Source organism: Centrocercus urophasianus, unplaced genomic scaffold (assembly GCF_019232065.1).
Source record: "Centrocercus urophasianus isolate 14NV4802_14NV808 unplaced genomic scaffold, USGS_Curo_1.0 seq_61, whole genome shotgun sequence".
Taxonomy (NCBI): domain Eukaryota; kingdom Metazoa; phylum Chordata; class Aves; order Galliformes; family Phasianidae; genus Centrocercus; species Centrocercus urophasianus.
The window spans coordinates 662706-676076 of record NW_024885211.1 but is presented as its reverse complement, the minus strand read 5'-3'; the positions used below and the strand labels follow the sequence as shown (position 1 = coordinate 676076).

The 13371-nt window shown below is 55.8% G+C and overlaps 2 protein-coding genes across 7 annotated transcripts in view; both read left to right on the top strand.

Annotated features, from left to right (window-relative positions):
• FAM117A (family with sequence similarity 117 member A) overlaps positions 1-9513 on the top strand; it is a 28738-nt gene extending 19225 nt beyond the window's left edge. For 5 of the 6 annotated variants that reach the window (XM_042836486.1, XM_042836488.1, XM_042836487.1 and 2 more), the window contains 7 exons: positions 1743-1912; positions 5158-5253; positions 5768-5881; positions 6208-6342; positions 6809-7031; positions 7393-7513; positions 8014-9513. In XM_042836486.1, coding sequence (XP_042692420.1) covers positions 1743-1912; positions 5158-5253; positions 5768-5881; positions 6208-6342; positions 6809-7031; positions 7393-7513; positions 8014-8353 — 1199 coding nt within the window. In that variant the 3' untranslated portion in view covers positions 8354-9513. The remainder of the gene's footprint in view (positions 1-1742; positions 1913-5157; positions 5254-5767; positions 5882-6207; positions 6343-6808; positions 7032-7392; positions 7514-8013) is intronic. The other variant, XM_042836485.1, reaches the window with a different exon arrangement.
• Positions 9514-10086: 573 nt separating this feature from the next.
• SLC35B1 (solute carrier family 35 member B1) lies at positions 10087-13043 on the top strand. Its single transcript, XM_042836521.1, has 9 exons — positions 10087-10228; positions 10304-10407; positions 10509-10639; positions 10868-10898; positions 11098-11255; positions 11536-11662; positions 11982-12088; positions 12358-12511; positions 12701-13043. The coding sequence occupies exons 1-9, from the start codon at positions 10119-10121 to the stop codon at positions 12751-12753; spliced, it is 975 nt and encodes a 324-aa protein (XP_042692455.1). The 5' UTR covers positions 10087-10118; the 3' UTR covers positions 12754-13043.
• Positions 13044-13371: the final 328 nt, after the last annotated feature.

Genomic DNA, 13371 nt, shown 5'->3' with positions numbered 1-13371 from the left:
GGCTGCAAACAGGACGCTCCACCCTGCTGCAGCACCCTGCAGCCATGGCACGGCCTCCCTGCGTGCTGCTCACAGCCCAGCTCTTGCCTTGTGCTGCTCCTGATGGAGCTGCTGTGCTGTGTGCTGTGGATCTGTCCCTGCTGTGCTCGTGGGCTGAGTTCAGGGGCAGCAGCCACACAGGATGGAGGTGTGTGTGAGTGAGGAAGCTGCAAATGCTGAGTTTCTAAATTAGTGGTAGCTGTCTTAGGCTATTAACTGTTGGAAGCGGGGAGTGTGTCTTGAGATGCCAGCTGGGCCAGCACAATAAGCCTTTAATCCTGTGTGGACCTTGTGAGGTGTGGCTGTGGTGCAAGGACTAATGCTATTCCAGCCCTCCCACGTGGCTTTTTGTCCCTACCCTTCTCACCTGGAACTCAAATTCCACTTCTCAAATGGTATTTTAGCTGATAAAAAGAGGTATTTACCCAGCCACGTCCCCAAGCAGTGAGAGCTGAGACACCTCTGTAGAGGAATTTGGCACACAGCGTGGTGCTGGGCAGTCCTGATGCTGGCTTCAACGCAGTCAACTCACTGCCAGCCTTACCTTGAGTTTGGGGAGGAAGGAGAGAATGTCTGTGCACAGCACACCTGGAGCAGAGCTGCTCGTGGCCTCACTACCCTGCCAGGAGGCCATGGGGCTGATTCTAATATGCATGGTAATTTGCATGTCTAATCAAAATGAAATGCAAACAGACTTTTCTGCTGGCTTGAACTTGCCTTTCATGAGTGCTGCTTTTTTGGGTTTGGTGATAACAGCTTTCAGCTGCAGGAGAGGGCAGCTGTGCTGTTGCTGTTTGAACTACTTGTATGCACGAAGCTTTTCCTCCTCGGTACCGTGGTAAAAATCTGCACGGGTGAGGGGTGGTCACCTCCTGGAAGGGGGAAGCTGGGCAGAGCAGGTGCTGGGCTGCAGGGTGGGTGCTGGGGTCTTGCCAGCCTGCCCTGGGTCACAGCAGCACTCAGGTTGTGCTCTTCCTTCCTGCTGGTTGCTGGGCGAGTGCCTGCAGCTGCCAACGGCAGCGAGGGTTCAAGGCTGCCTGCAGGATCCTGAGCTGTGCAGGTGTTCTCTTGGCCTCCCTTAGCTGGGAGCAGACGATTGCAGGCTTCCTCTGCTGAAGTGAAGGCGTGCAGGCTGCCCATCACTGCTGGGCCTTCCCACGGGAGGAGCCCGGCTTCTTGCAGCTGAAGCACTGCGCTGCAGCTAATAAGAAATGGGGCTCTGTGGACATCGTGATGTTTTTTCCCACGCAGAAGCAAGGTTGCCCTGTTGAGCACTTCCCCCGCTCGTGTGGCAGCTCCTTTGGCTTAGGATGGAGTGTCTGATCGCTGGTTTCAAGCAGGCACTGAAGGGCTGCAGTAAAATCTCCTGTTGTACAAAAGCAGTCGCTCAGCGATAAGGGAGAGCAAGAGCTCCACCAGCCCTCACTGACCCACTCTGCTGCGTGGTTCTGATGGCCCAGGAGCAGCAGTGCTGTGCTGTGCAACGTGGCCTGGGCACCAGAGCTGCTGCTGCTGCAGGGCTGGGAGCTCAGGGCCTTCGTTAGCACTTAGATTTTCAAGAAGCAAATGAGCTTCTCCAGGTTCTGTGTGCTCCCTCCCTTCTTGGGATCTCTGCAGTGTACGTGGGCTTGCTGGCGGGGGTGGCTGTTGCTGGAGCTGTGCTTTGAGAGCCTGAACGTCCTCCTCTCTTCTCTCCTGTGTAGCGAGTGTTCCCTGCGCTGCTGCTGCTGCAGAGAAGCCCTGCCGGCCCCGGCAGCCCCGCGTGCGTCGCACCTCCTCACTGGACACCATCGTGGGCTCCTACCTGCTGGGGCAGTGGCCACGGGATGCTGATGGAGCTTCTGCCTCGTGCATGAATGACAAAGCTACCCAGGTATGGATGTGGGCTGTGCGGGAAGTCCCTGGGCCAGGAAGGGGCTGCAGAACTGCAATGGCTGTAAACTGGGCAAAGAGAGGAATTGCTGCATTCCCCTCCATCCAGCTGCAGCTTTCTAGGAAGGCTGTTTTTCCCCTTGTGCTTTTCAGCTCCATGATTCCATTTCGGTGCAGTTAGAATTTCCTTGGCCTTCTTTGGAGGCAGATGGCCTCTGGCTTTCTGCTCCAGCCCTGGCTCACTGCTCGTTTTTTTTCTGGCTTGCAGCTATGGGCCAAGTCCTTATATAACACGCATGGGCTGCGTGCCACACGCTGAGACGGTGAGGGTGCTCCCACAGAAGGGCTCACTAACACAGCACAGCTCTACTGTAGGATGGAAAAGCTCCAGACCTCAAGGAACTCTTAGCAACCTGTAAATATTACTGCATGGCAGCAAATAGTGCTCGCCTATCTGCAGAGGTGAAGGAATTCAGGAGGATAAGAGCATCCGTTAGCTTAGCAAGCCGTTTGTTTAGCACACTCAATCTGTGTTAACTTGCTGTTTGATCTTTGCTGTTTGACAATTTATTCCTGGGCTGTTTGCAGGAAGTTCCCAACTTCCCTTGTCCTTTCCCACTGTGTTCTGCCTGCTTTTGTTTCAGTCCTGTGCCCAGCAGAGCTGCAGAGGACGTTCTGGAAAGGAAAAGATTTGTCAACCTTCATTTCTGAGCAAGGGAAGCGTGCTCCTCCTTTCTGTCTCAAGGCAGATCGGCGAGCACTGAGCTCTGGCACTTTGCAGCCATTCAGTTTCCCTTGCATTCGGTCCTTGTGAGGAGAGGGCTGTGAAGTGGGGGCACCTCCTCAGGATGGAGCTGCTGGCTGTGCTCAGTGGGCCAGCTGTGCTGCAGCCCTGCTATCTGCAGACGCTGATGTGACCTTGCAACACGCCAGTGAGAGGAGCAGTGATCTCCAGCATTCCACTGCTGTGCTCCACTGGTTTGTGTGCACATCAGATGACTTGGCTGTTGTGGAAGCTGGGAATGAAGTCCTCTGTTGTGGCCTGCTCTGTGCTCTAACAAAATGTTCCTCCAGGAGGCTGACGCCCCTTCCATGCTGTCAGCTCTGAGCTGGGACTTTCTCTGCCTGTCAGTACGTGTTTACTCTCCTCCTTCCACAGCTACTGATCAGCTGCTGTGCAGAGCTCTGTAGATTTGCTGTCGTAAGGTCCTTAAGTGAGATACAACTGCAGGTGCTCAGCGTGGGGGAGACTGGCAGCAGCGTGCATGGCTGCAGCCTGCGCCTTTATCTTGCTGTGCAAAGTGTTTTTTTCCCCCCCTCTTTCTGAGGAAGCAGTTTTGCCACAGTTAGTACAAAAAGTTCTGTAATTTCCTTCTGCCGTGACACTCTGCCTAGAAAAGGAGTGGGGTGCACAAACATTCTTTACTTTCAGGTTTTCCTGTTGCGAGAATCATCGCTTCTTCCTTTCTGGGCCCTGTTTCTTGGCAGCCCGGTGCTCTGGGTGTCACAGCAGTAGAGCAGGGTGTTAAAGGAGTTGTTGCTTGAGAGTCTTCAGGTGCCTTAAGTTTTTCTCGCATCCTGGGCTCTTCCAGCAGCTGAAGCTGAGCTTCCCAGCCTCTCCTTCAGCAGTAACATGAGATGGAGCTGAGTCTTGCCTCTTCTAGCTTTCCTCCTTAGCTTTCCTACGTACGTGATCTGCTGGGATGTGAAATGACACAATGTTCTGGCATCAACACCGAACGCTGTCCGAGTTGTTTAGGAGAGACTATTTGAGGTAGGAAATGAGATCAGATGTGCCATGTGCTCAAAGTGTGGGGTTAGCCTGAGCTGCAGGACTTCCTATGGGAGCAGCCTGCTCCTCCACGGGGCGGCTGAGGCTGCTCTGAGCTCAGCAGGACCTCGCAGTAATGCTTCAGGCTGAGCAGATTGCTTCTGTCAAACCAAACTGAGCTCTGCACTCTGTGGCAGCTGCTGTGCTGCCGTGCCTGCTGCTCACTGGTGCTGTGGATGAAGACCCAGGCAGCGCATGCTGTGGTGGGAATGGTGTGCCCTGCTTTGGGGGAGGGGGTGCAAGGAGGGGCTGCATTGGAGCCTGTGACTTGGGGCAGGGTTGGATTTCTGTCTGGAAGTCTTCTGCATCCAGTTTGCAAAGGAAAGCCTGGTACCTCTCCAGATAAACCGCCTTGTTCCTTTGGTTTCAATACATACTAAAACACATTTTGAGAGAAGAGGTTTCTGTCATCCTGCTGACTCGATGGGGCTGCTTCCAACAGCTGCTGTTCTCGCAGTGGCCTCAGGGGAGATGGAGAGCTGCTTGGAGAGGAGCTGTTCTCAGGCCCTTGCACCTCCGGGCAGCCCGTCCCTGAGGATGGAGGAGGGGAGCGCTGTCAGAGCCTCCCACAGCACGGCAGGCAGTGGGGACAGGGGCTGGGTGTTTTGAGAGGGCCTGACATGCGATGTTGGGAAAAAGCAGCCCTGCAGCTGATGTGCCTTGGGAGCGTTGTGGTGCTGGAGGCTCCGCTGAGCAGGACTGAGTTCAGCGGAAGGAAGTTCACACCCATGGCCGATCAGATCAGCGGCCCCTTCTGACTGCCATTGATGCTCATAACGTGGCTGTTGCTTGGAAAACAGCTGTGCAGTGCGCTGGGGCTGTTTTTGTGCAACAAGAGTCAGCTGAGAGCTGCCAGCCCTTCAGCCAGTGAGCAGCACAGGCAGCTGGGCTCTTCCAGCACTCCTGCGGCAGCATCGAGTCTGCAGGCCAAACCCTGCTTTTGGTTACGCCTTTGAACTGCGATAATGGGAGCCTGAGGTCTCAGAAGCAAGCTGTGTGTTCTCACAGCTGGGTGAGGCTTTTCCTCTCTGTAAGGCTGCTGTGTACAAACGAGTGCTTGTGTCTCTACGTCACCCTGCTTTGGGCTGCAGGCAGCGCCAGGGCGTGAGGAGCAATGGCTGTGCCTCACGTTGCCAGGTACCCGTGGGAATTGAGGCACTGCCTTCCGAGCAGCTCAGTTGCCATGCAGGTCCGTGGGGCCCAGTTTTCCTTCAGAGGCACAGATTCGGTTAAAATGGTGAGGTTTTGGTGAGTGCTGAAAGAATTCGGTGCGCTTTACTGAGCAACAGTGGGGGAGGACTGGAGCAGGGCTGTGAAGGAGCAGCAGTTGATCGCTTTTATTCTTTCGTGCTCTCCCAGCAGCCTCAGAGCAGTAAGGCTGGCGATTGTTCTCAGCAATGTTTCTCCTCATTCAGACCCCGGTGTCCTGGCATGATGCAGAAGTGGGAAAAGCCAGCTCCAGTGCTCACAAGCGTTCTGCTTCCTGGGGTAGCACAGATCACCGCAGAGAGGTAAAACAGATCGCTCCCAGCACTTGAGCAAGGTCTGTGTCAGCTGCTGACGTGCAGGAGGCTCCTGCTTGCATGGGAGGGGAGTGGGAGGATGGGGTTGTAGTGTTAGAGATGAGATGTTAGCCCTCATTCTCACCCCTAATGCTGTGCTTGGACAGGAGGCTGATCTCACAGGCAGCTGTTATAAAGAAACTCCTCTGGAGCTCAGCGCATTGCTGGTAGGTGTCACAGTGTGCGTGGGCTCCAGCAGGGCCTGGTGCTGCAGGTGGAAGATAACCCAGATGCAGCGGCGCTGCCCACGTTGCCAGGGGGCAGCTTTTGGTGAGGCCTCGTGGGCAGTCCTTGCTCATCCTTGGAGAGGCAGAGCAGCTTGTTGTGCGATGGGAGCTGACACTATTTTGGCACTTCCTCATGGGTCGAGAGAGAGGGGAGGAGAGAGACAAGATGTGATGATTGATTTTTGGTGGAGGTGTATTGGCTTGCCTCATTCTGCAGCTGAAACTTTATTTGCTAGATTGCCAAACTGAAGCAGCAGCTCCAGCGAACGAAGCTAAACGGCAGAAGTGGCAAAGAAAAGGAGAAGAGCTCCCCTCTGCAGGGGGACCACGCCGTGCTTGGATCGCTGCAGGTAGGTTGATGTAGGCTCACACCTCCCCATGCTGTCAGTGCGTCCCAATGAGATGAGTGCAGACATCCCAGCTGTTCTCAGACTTCTGAGAAAGGGGTTGGGGGGGTGGAAGGGGGGCGTTTTTTTCTTCCTCCTCCGCTGCTTCAGCAGATCCCCGTGCTCTGACCAGCACTTGGTGGGTTTCCGTGGCTCTTCTGTGGGTCTTTGCCAGTCAGCCTCCTCGAAGGCTCTGGCTGAGCACTGAGTGCTGCGACATCGGAATGGAACTGAGAAATGACTGAGTTTGTGCTGCCACAGCTAACATCTTTCACTCTGGGTTGTTGCAGGACTCTCCTTCAGGCTTCCTTTCTCTGTCTCCTGTTTTGAGGCTCAGTCCTTGCTTGCACAGGAGCCTGGAAGGGCTAAACCAGGAACTAGAGGAAGTGTTTGTGAAGGAACATGGAGATGAAGAGCTTTTGAGGGTGAGTGAAGCTTGAAGGATCGCCCTCAATCTCCTGGATGGTCTCTGAATGCTTTCCTCTCGTGACGCTCGCTGCCCACAGCTGCTGCTTGGCTGTGGGGATGATGTCTGTGTTCAGTTCTGGGCACATAGCTGCCTGAATGGCTCTGGGCTTCCCTCCTTAGGCTTGGTGCTGTGGGAGATCAGCCAGCAGGAATCTCAGCAGCACTGAGGCACTGTCTTAGATCAGCATCCAAAGGCTGCTTCGTACCATGCAGGTGTGGGAGGTGATCCCAGCCAGCCTGTGAGCAGAAGTGGTGCAGGGGATGCAGAAGGGTCTGTGTCCTTCTGCTCTGTCTGTGGCTGAGCCTCTGCTGGGAGCCAGCACCCAAAAAATACCGTCTGTAGGTGCAACTGCTTCCTCACCTTTTCTGTGGTGGAAGGGCTGGGTTTCTTCTTGTCCTGCTGAGATTTTGCTTTTTCCCTAGATCTTGGATGTCCCAGATGGCCACAGAGCACCAGCACCTGCTCCGAGAGGCTCTGGGGATGCCTCCCTGATGCTGGAGCCCAGCAGTGGCAGCTGCAGCAGCCTCTCGCTTTCTCCTTCCCCTTCTGTGCCTCTCCGCCTTTCTCCACACACTCCAGTGAGACTGGTGGCAGAAGAACTCTCCTCTGCTGTGGATGAGGTGCAGCTGGATCCAAAAGAGAAAGGCAAGCGCTGAGCCCGTGCGGCTGAGAGGCTGTGGGGGGATGAGGAGGCTGTGTGATGGATCCAAGCTGCAGATGAGGTTGGAAGGGATCTCGGCCACTTTGAATAATGGTGGACTTCCTGAGCCCTGCTAATCGGTCTCCAGGTGGATGCTCTCCTGTTGTGCTGCATGGTGGTTATGAGCAGGGAGCTACACAAATAAAGTGCTTTGGGTTTAGCCCACAGCCACAGGGGTACTGGAAGAGCACGCTTGGGATTAGCTTAAACTTCTGTTGGATCAGATGATCTTATGGGCCGTTTCCAACCTTGTGATTCTATGATTCTCATAAAAATTTCTTTAAAAGTATCTTTCATCTCTTGTAGAGGAGGGCAGCCCTTCTCCAGTGCTGGCTTTCGCTTCCTCTCCTCGGCCCAACCACAGCTACATGTTCAAACGGGAGCCTCCTGAGGGATGTGAGAAAGTCCGGGCCTTTGAAGAAGCTTCGTAAGTGCGAGGAGTTGTGGCAGAGCAGAGCTCAGCTGGGGTTGCTCCTATGGCAGGATGCTGGGGTGGGAGCAGCTGAGCCTCCAGTTGTGCTGTTGTGCCCTGCTCTGAAAGTAGGGAACAGCCTCTAAGGAACACTGCAGCAAAACCTTGGCTGCTCGGATCCTGGTGGAAGAGGTGAAAGCTGCAGCGTTAACCCTGAGACACACTGGGAAGGGTGTTGTGATTTCTGCCCTTCTTAGGCGGTAGATAACTCTCAGCCAGCACAGCCCCTCAAAAAGAGAGCTGCTTTTCCTGTAAATAAGTGTGCTTTCAAAACAAAACAGCCTCGTCGTGCTGCTCTGTGCATGAGGAGCAGCCCAGCTCACAGCCCAGTGACTCAGCTTTTAGTCAGGCTCTTTGAAGAGCACGCAACCCCAGGTGTTGTCCCTGCAGCCGCAGGCAGTTTGGTGCTCTTGGGGAGCATCTGTTGCTGATCACATCCTCTGTGTCTCTTTCAGCTCCAGCCCTGACCACACCTTTCAGCCTTCCTGCCCAGATAAGAACAAAGTGCACTTCAACCCCACGGGCTCTGCCTTCTGCCCGGTCAGCCTGGTGAAGCCTCTCTTCCCAAACGTGGGCTTTCTCTTTAGCAGGGGCTTTCCAGCATCATCCAGCCCTGGCACGGGCACGTTTACATCCTGCCAGCCCTCGGCCCCCACGCCATTCCTTGGGGCACGGAAGGACGCTGCTGTAGATAACTTCAGCGACGCCTCCAAGTCGCCTTCACTCAATTATGAACACTGGAAACGTGGGCAGCCAGAGGAGAACGTCGTCTTCCACAGCTCCCTCGTTGTGTGAAGCCTTTGGGAAAGTTAGCCAGCAACAGCAGCTCTGGCTCCTCAGTGCACCTCGGCCATCCCGTGGAGATCAGTGCCTTGAGGTTGGGACTTGACAGCGAAGGGGCAGCGCTGGGCCTGAAAACCACAGCGGGCTGCCAAGGATGAAAGCAGCTGTGAAGGACCACGTTCCACAGGACTCCTCGCTGCTGCGGGAGGGGCTCATTTCCCCGAGCCTCCCCTGCTGAAAGCACTTTCCTGCGTTGAATTGTCATTTCCTGTATGATTGTTTTGCTGGTGAAGAGCAGCTGGGCACCCCTGCCATGGGTGGAGCTGCGCACCGGGCCTCTGAGTGCAGTTGAGCCGAGAGGATTCAGGTGGAGCTTCCCAGTGCTTCTCATCCCTGCTGCTGCCGCTGCCTGGTGCTTGCTGAGCTCTGGGAGGTGGGAAGGGGGGAAGGGTCTCGTAGGACGGCTGCTCCGGGGCCGTGGGAGCTGCTGTTGATCTGTAGTGGTGACACAGACAGCAGCGTTCTCTGCCTGCGCCTCCATGGACGCCTTCAGCCCCTGAAACCCCGGAGCTTTGGGAGCCCTGAGGCAGCTGTGCTGAATGGGGGGAGGGGGGGGAGCACAGGTGACCGAATGCCGCCTTCTGCAGGGGGAGGAAAACTTGCCTTACTGCAAGGAGTGAAGGAGAGAGATGGTGGCTGCTCAGGAATGGCAGAGCTGCCTGCCGGTGTCCCCGGTGCTGCGGCCACATTGCAGGAAGAGAGGATGGGAAACAAACTGCGGTGCTGGAAGGCGCCCGGCCATGAGCCCACACAGCTGCACAGCGGGGCTGGGGCTGCCTGGGGGGGGTGTGGGGTTCGTGGGCCGCAGAGCGGAAAGCAGAGCGGTGACACGAGGACACAGATGGTAAAAAGCCTCTTAACAGCGGCGTTTGGTTGTGTTCTGTTGCAAAGGCTCTGGGTTGTACTGAAGAAGCCTATTTTCTTATATCTGATGTAGAAACTCTATTTTCTTCCAAAGACACTATTTTTGCAGCTGTTTGAAGTTTGTATTTTATGTATGTATTGCAAAGCTTAAAGGAGGAACGTTAGATTTGGAGTTGTGTTTAGAGGGGTTTTTGCAGATGCTGGTGTTGACAGTTACATGGAGAAAATAAACTATTTCGTGCATCCGACAGCCCTCGTGTTCATGGGGGGGGGTTGGATTTAATATTCCCGAGTATGACGGGGGTCGGAGCGATGGGAGGCGCTGAGCGGAGCTCCGGGTCGAGGGAACGCAGCGAGCCCGGCCGCCGAACGGCTCGGCGCTGCGCATGCGCACGGCACGGCCCAGTCGCTCGGGCGACGGCGGGAACGCCACCCGGGCTCCGCCCTCTGGCCGCACAGCCAATCACCGTGCTCCACATCTGCTTGCGTCACCGCCGGGGCAGCGCTCACTGAAGGCCCCCAGCCCGGGGCTGCCCCACGCGCTGCCTGTCTCCAGAAATCCCCGCAGCCGCGATCGTGGCCGAACCGCGACGGCGGCGACCTCGGAGAGGAGGCGAACGGTTTCGTTCCGCAGCTCCGGAATGGTTTTGCTCGACGTCTCCCGCCTCTCGTCCTCCCCCAACCCCGCCGCGGATCCGGCAGCGCGGGGGGCGGGCGCGGCCGGGCCGGGCGGGTCCTGCGCCGCGGGCGGGCGCACGGTGCGTGTATGAGGCCGCCCGCTCCGCCGCCGCCGGCCGCCGTGCGCGATGTGGCTTTGGACGTGGGCCCGGCGCTGAGCGGCCGCGCCGCCGCTATGGGAGCGAACGCGGGCGGCCCCGCGCTGCCTGAGCGCCTCCGCCTGCCCATCTGCTTCCTGGGCGTCTTCGCCTGCTACTTCTACTACGGCATCCTGCAGGAGAGCATGTGAGCGGGCGCGGGGCCGGCCCGGGACTCGGGTTTTTCCCCGCGCCGCCGGCTCACCGCGTCCCGCTCTTGCAGCACGCGGGGGAAATACGGCGACGGCGCCCGGCAGGAGAAGTTCACGTACGCGCTCAGCCTGGTCTTCATCCAGTGCGTCATCAACGCCGCCTTCGCCAAGCTGCGTGAGTCCGGGCTGCCGGCGGGGCTCCCCGCGCTCCGCGGCTCTGAGCGCCCTGAGCTCCGTCGCAGCCCTGACGCTTCTCCTCCCTCGCTCTCCCCGCAGTGATCCGTTTCTTTGACTCCGTCAGGGTGGATCGCACGCACGGCTGGCTGTACGCCGCCTGCTCGCTCTCTTATCTGGGCGCGATGGTTTCCAGCAATTCGGCCCTGCAGTTCGTCAACTACCCGACCCAGGTGAGCGTCGGCCGCTCCGGGACCGGAGCTCCGTTCGCCGGCTGGGAGCTGCCGCTGACGGCTGTGGGCTGCAGGTTTTGGTTTTGCGGTCGCTGTGTGGCGGGGCTTTGTTGGCTTTCCTGCAGGAGGTGCAGTGTGTCGGTGCCGGTCGGGTCGCCCTCGTGTTGGGCTCACACTGCAGGCAGCAGGTTGGTGTGCAGGTGGTTAATGTGCTCTTTTTTTTGATAGGTCCTAGGCAAATCCTGTAAGCCCATTCCAGGTAAGCAAATTAAAATGCTTCTTTGCGTGTGTTTCTGTGGGTTTCTCGTGTCCTTTGACCGATCCGAGGAGCACAGCTGTAAAAACAGCGCCGTGTTGCAGGAACAGCAGCTGTGCACCATTCGGCCCCGTGTTCTGTTCTGTGGGCAGCTGGATTCCCAGGTGAGGATGTGGGCTTCATGGTGTCGCTTCTTTTGCAGTCATGCTTTTAGGTGTGACTGTGCTGAGGAAGAAGTACCCGCTGGCCAAGTACCTCTGCGTCCTCCTGATAGTCACAGGCGTGGCCCTGTTCATGTATAAGCCCAAAAAGGGAGCTGGAGGTGATGACCACATCTTTGGCTACGGGGAGCTCCTTCTGGTGAGTGCTGCTGCAGTGCAGTGAGCTCAGGGCTGCCGGGTGGGAGGATGGAGCAGTGAGAGCTTTGTACAGCAAGAGCACCTTAAAGCTGATGTGGAAATGCTTCCGTGCAGTGGGCGCCTCATCGAGTTTGAGGGATGCATGTTTCTTTCTGTCTGTTCTGAGATCGCATCATTGGTGTTTAACAGGTGTTTGGGATGCCTCAAACGAGGGAGGGAGCTGAAGGTCTTCACCTTAGAGAAGGTTTCGCTTTACTCGTATCCCTGTCTCCTTTTGTCAGTTGCTGTCGCTGACCTTGGATGGGCTGACAGGTGTCTCTCAGGACCACATGAGAGCTCACTATCAAACCGGCTCCAATCACATGATGCTGAATGTTAACCTCTGGTCCACCTTGTTCCTGGGAGCTGGTAAGGAACGCCCTGCACAAAGTACGGCCTGCCCTGCAGCGCCCTGCGGGAGCAGCGCCGTGTTCTGCTCCCTGAAGGACTTGGAAACGCTCGTTGCAAAAGAGCTTCAGTTTGGGTGTTCGGTGTCTGGGTGTTCGGTGCAGCTCTTCCGACGCCCACCAGGGGGCGCTGCTTCACACACAGCTTGATTCCCCAGCTGAGCTCCGTGCTGAGCAGCCCTCCGTGCTGCCGGCTGCGTTGGGAATGTGAACTGAGGTTGTGCTCCGTAGGCTGAGATGATGCTCGGGTGAATAACTTCTCATCCCGACCCTTCCCGCAGGGATCCTGTTCACTGGAGAGCTCTGGGAGTTCTTGAGTTTCACTGAGCGTTATCCCAGCATCATTTACAACATCCTGCTGTTCGGCCTGACGAGCGCGCTGGGTCAGGTAAACTGCCCTTGTTCTGCAGCCTTCACTGGGGTTTGTTTGCACAGCTGGGAGATGGCAGAGCAAAGTTGCCTCGCTTTCTGTTGCTTTGGTTATCGCTGCTTTCCATGTAGGCTACCACGAAATTAAAATGGTTGTATGGAAGTAATGGGGAGTTGGAAAAAAAAGAAGAACAACCCGAAAGCTGTTCTTTCAGCTCTGGCTCTGTGGTTGAAAATGTGATCCCGGCTGTGTCTTTTTGTGATGAAAAGCACCTGTTTGTTTTCCAGAGCTTCATTTTCATGACGGTGGTTTACTTCGGACCTCTGACCTGTTCCATCATCACCACGACACGCAAGTTCTTCACCATTTTAGCATCCGTCATTCTGTTTGCCAATCCCATCAGCAGCATGCAGTGGGTGGGGACGGTCCTGGTGTTCCTGGGTAAGTTTGGGAGCAGAGCTGAGCTCTTCCTTCCGTTAACATAAACAGCGCTCAGCGGGGGCAGCTGTAAAAGGTGCTGGTCAGAAAATGGAATTGTGTGGAACGCTTGTGATGGAAGTGTGCTGCAGCTTAGAGCGGGGGAAGAAGAGGAAGCTTTCCGTGCACGCAGATTGCTTTGTCTCTTTGCAGGCCTTGGACTTGATGCCAAATTTGGGAAGGGAGTAAAGAAGACGTCGCATTGAGGAGGCGGTGGATCTGTGCTGTTGGAATGAACTTTTAATTTATTGTCTTGTACCTCAAAGTCTGTCATGAAACTGGACTCAGGATAGGTAATTAGAAGGGGAATGTTTGGATTTTTTTTGTTGTTGTTTTAGTTTTTTAATTACAAATTGCTTCAGTTTTAACTGTAATCAAGTATGATGGTTTTTTTCTGTAATCGAAGGTGCAGTACTAGATCCTAGCAGCAGGATGACATTCTTGCCTTAACAGAAAAAACAAACTTCCTATCTTTATTAAAGAAAAGGAAACAATGGCCTCTTCTCCAGGACTTTGATTTCTTGGCTGACGGTGGGGAGGCAGAGCACAGCTTTCTGCAAAGAGAGGCTGTCAGAATGGCGTTAGCATGGTGCAGCCTGGGGAGGTCCCGGATTAAATGCCTGTGTTGAAGAGGATCCTCTGTCCTGGCTGATTGTGTGGTGATTTTCACAGTGGAGCAGGCAGTCGGACGTTCTGCTGTTAACAATGTGCTGCACTGCGTTCTTCACCTGAGCCCTTCTGAACAGGCAGCCCTTGGCGTATGTAAAAACATACAGGAAATCTGTTGAACCGCCGGGGTTAAAATGAATTCTTTTCATCTCCCC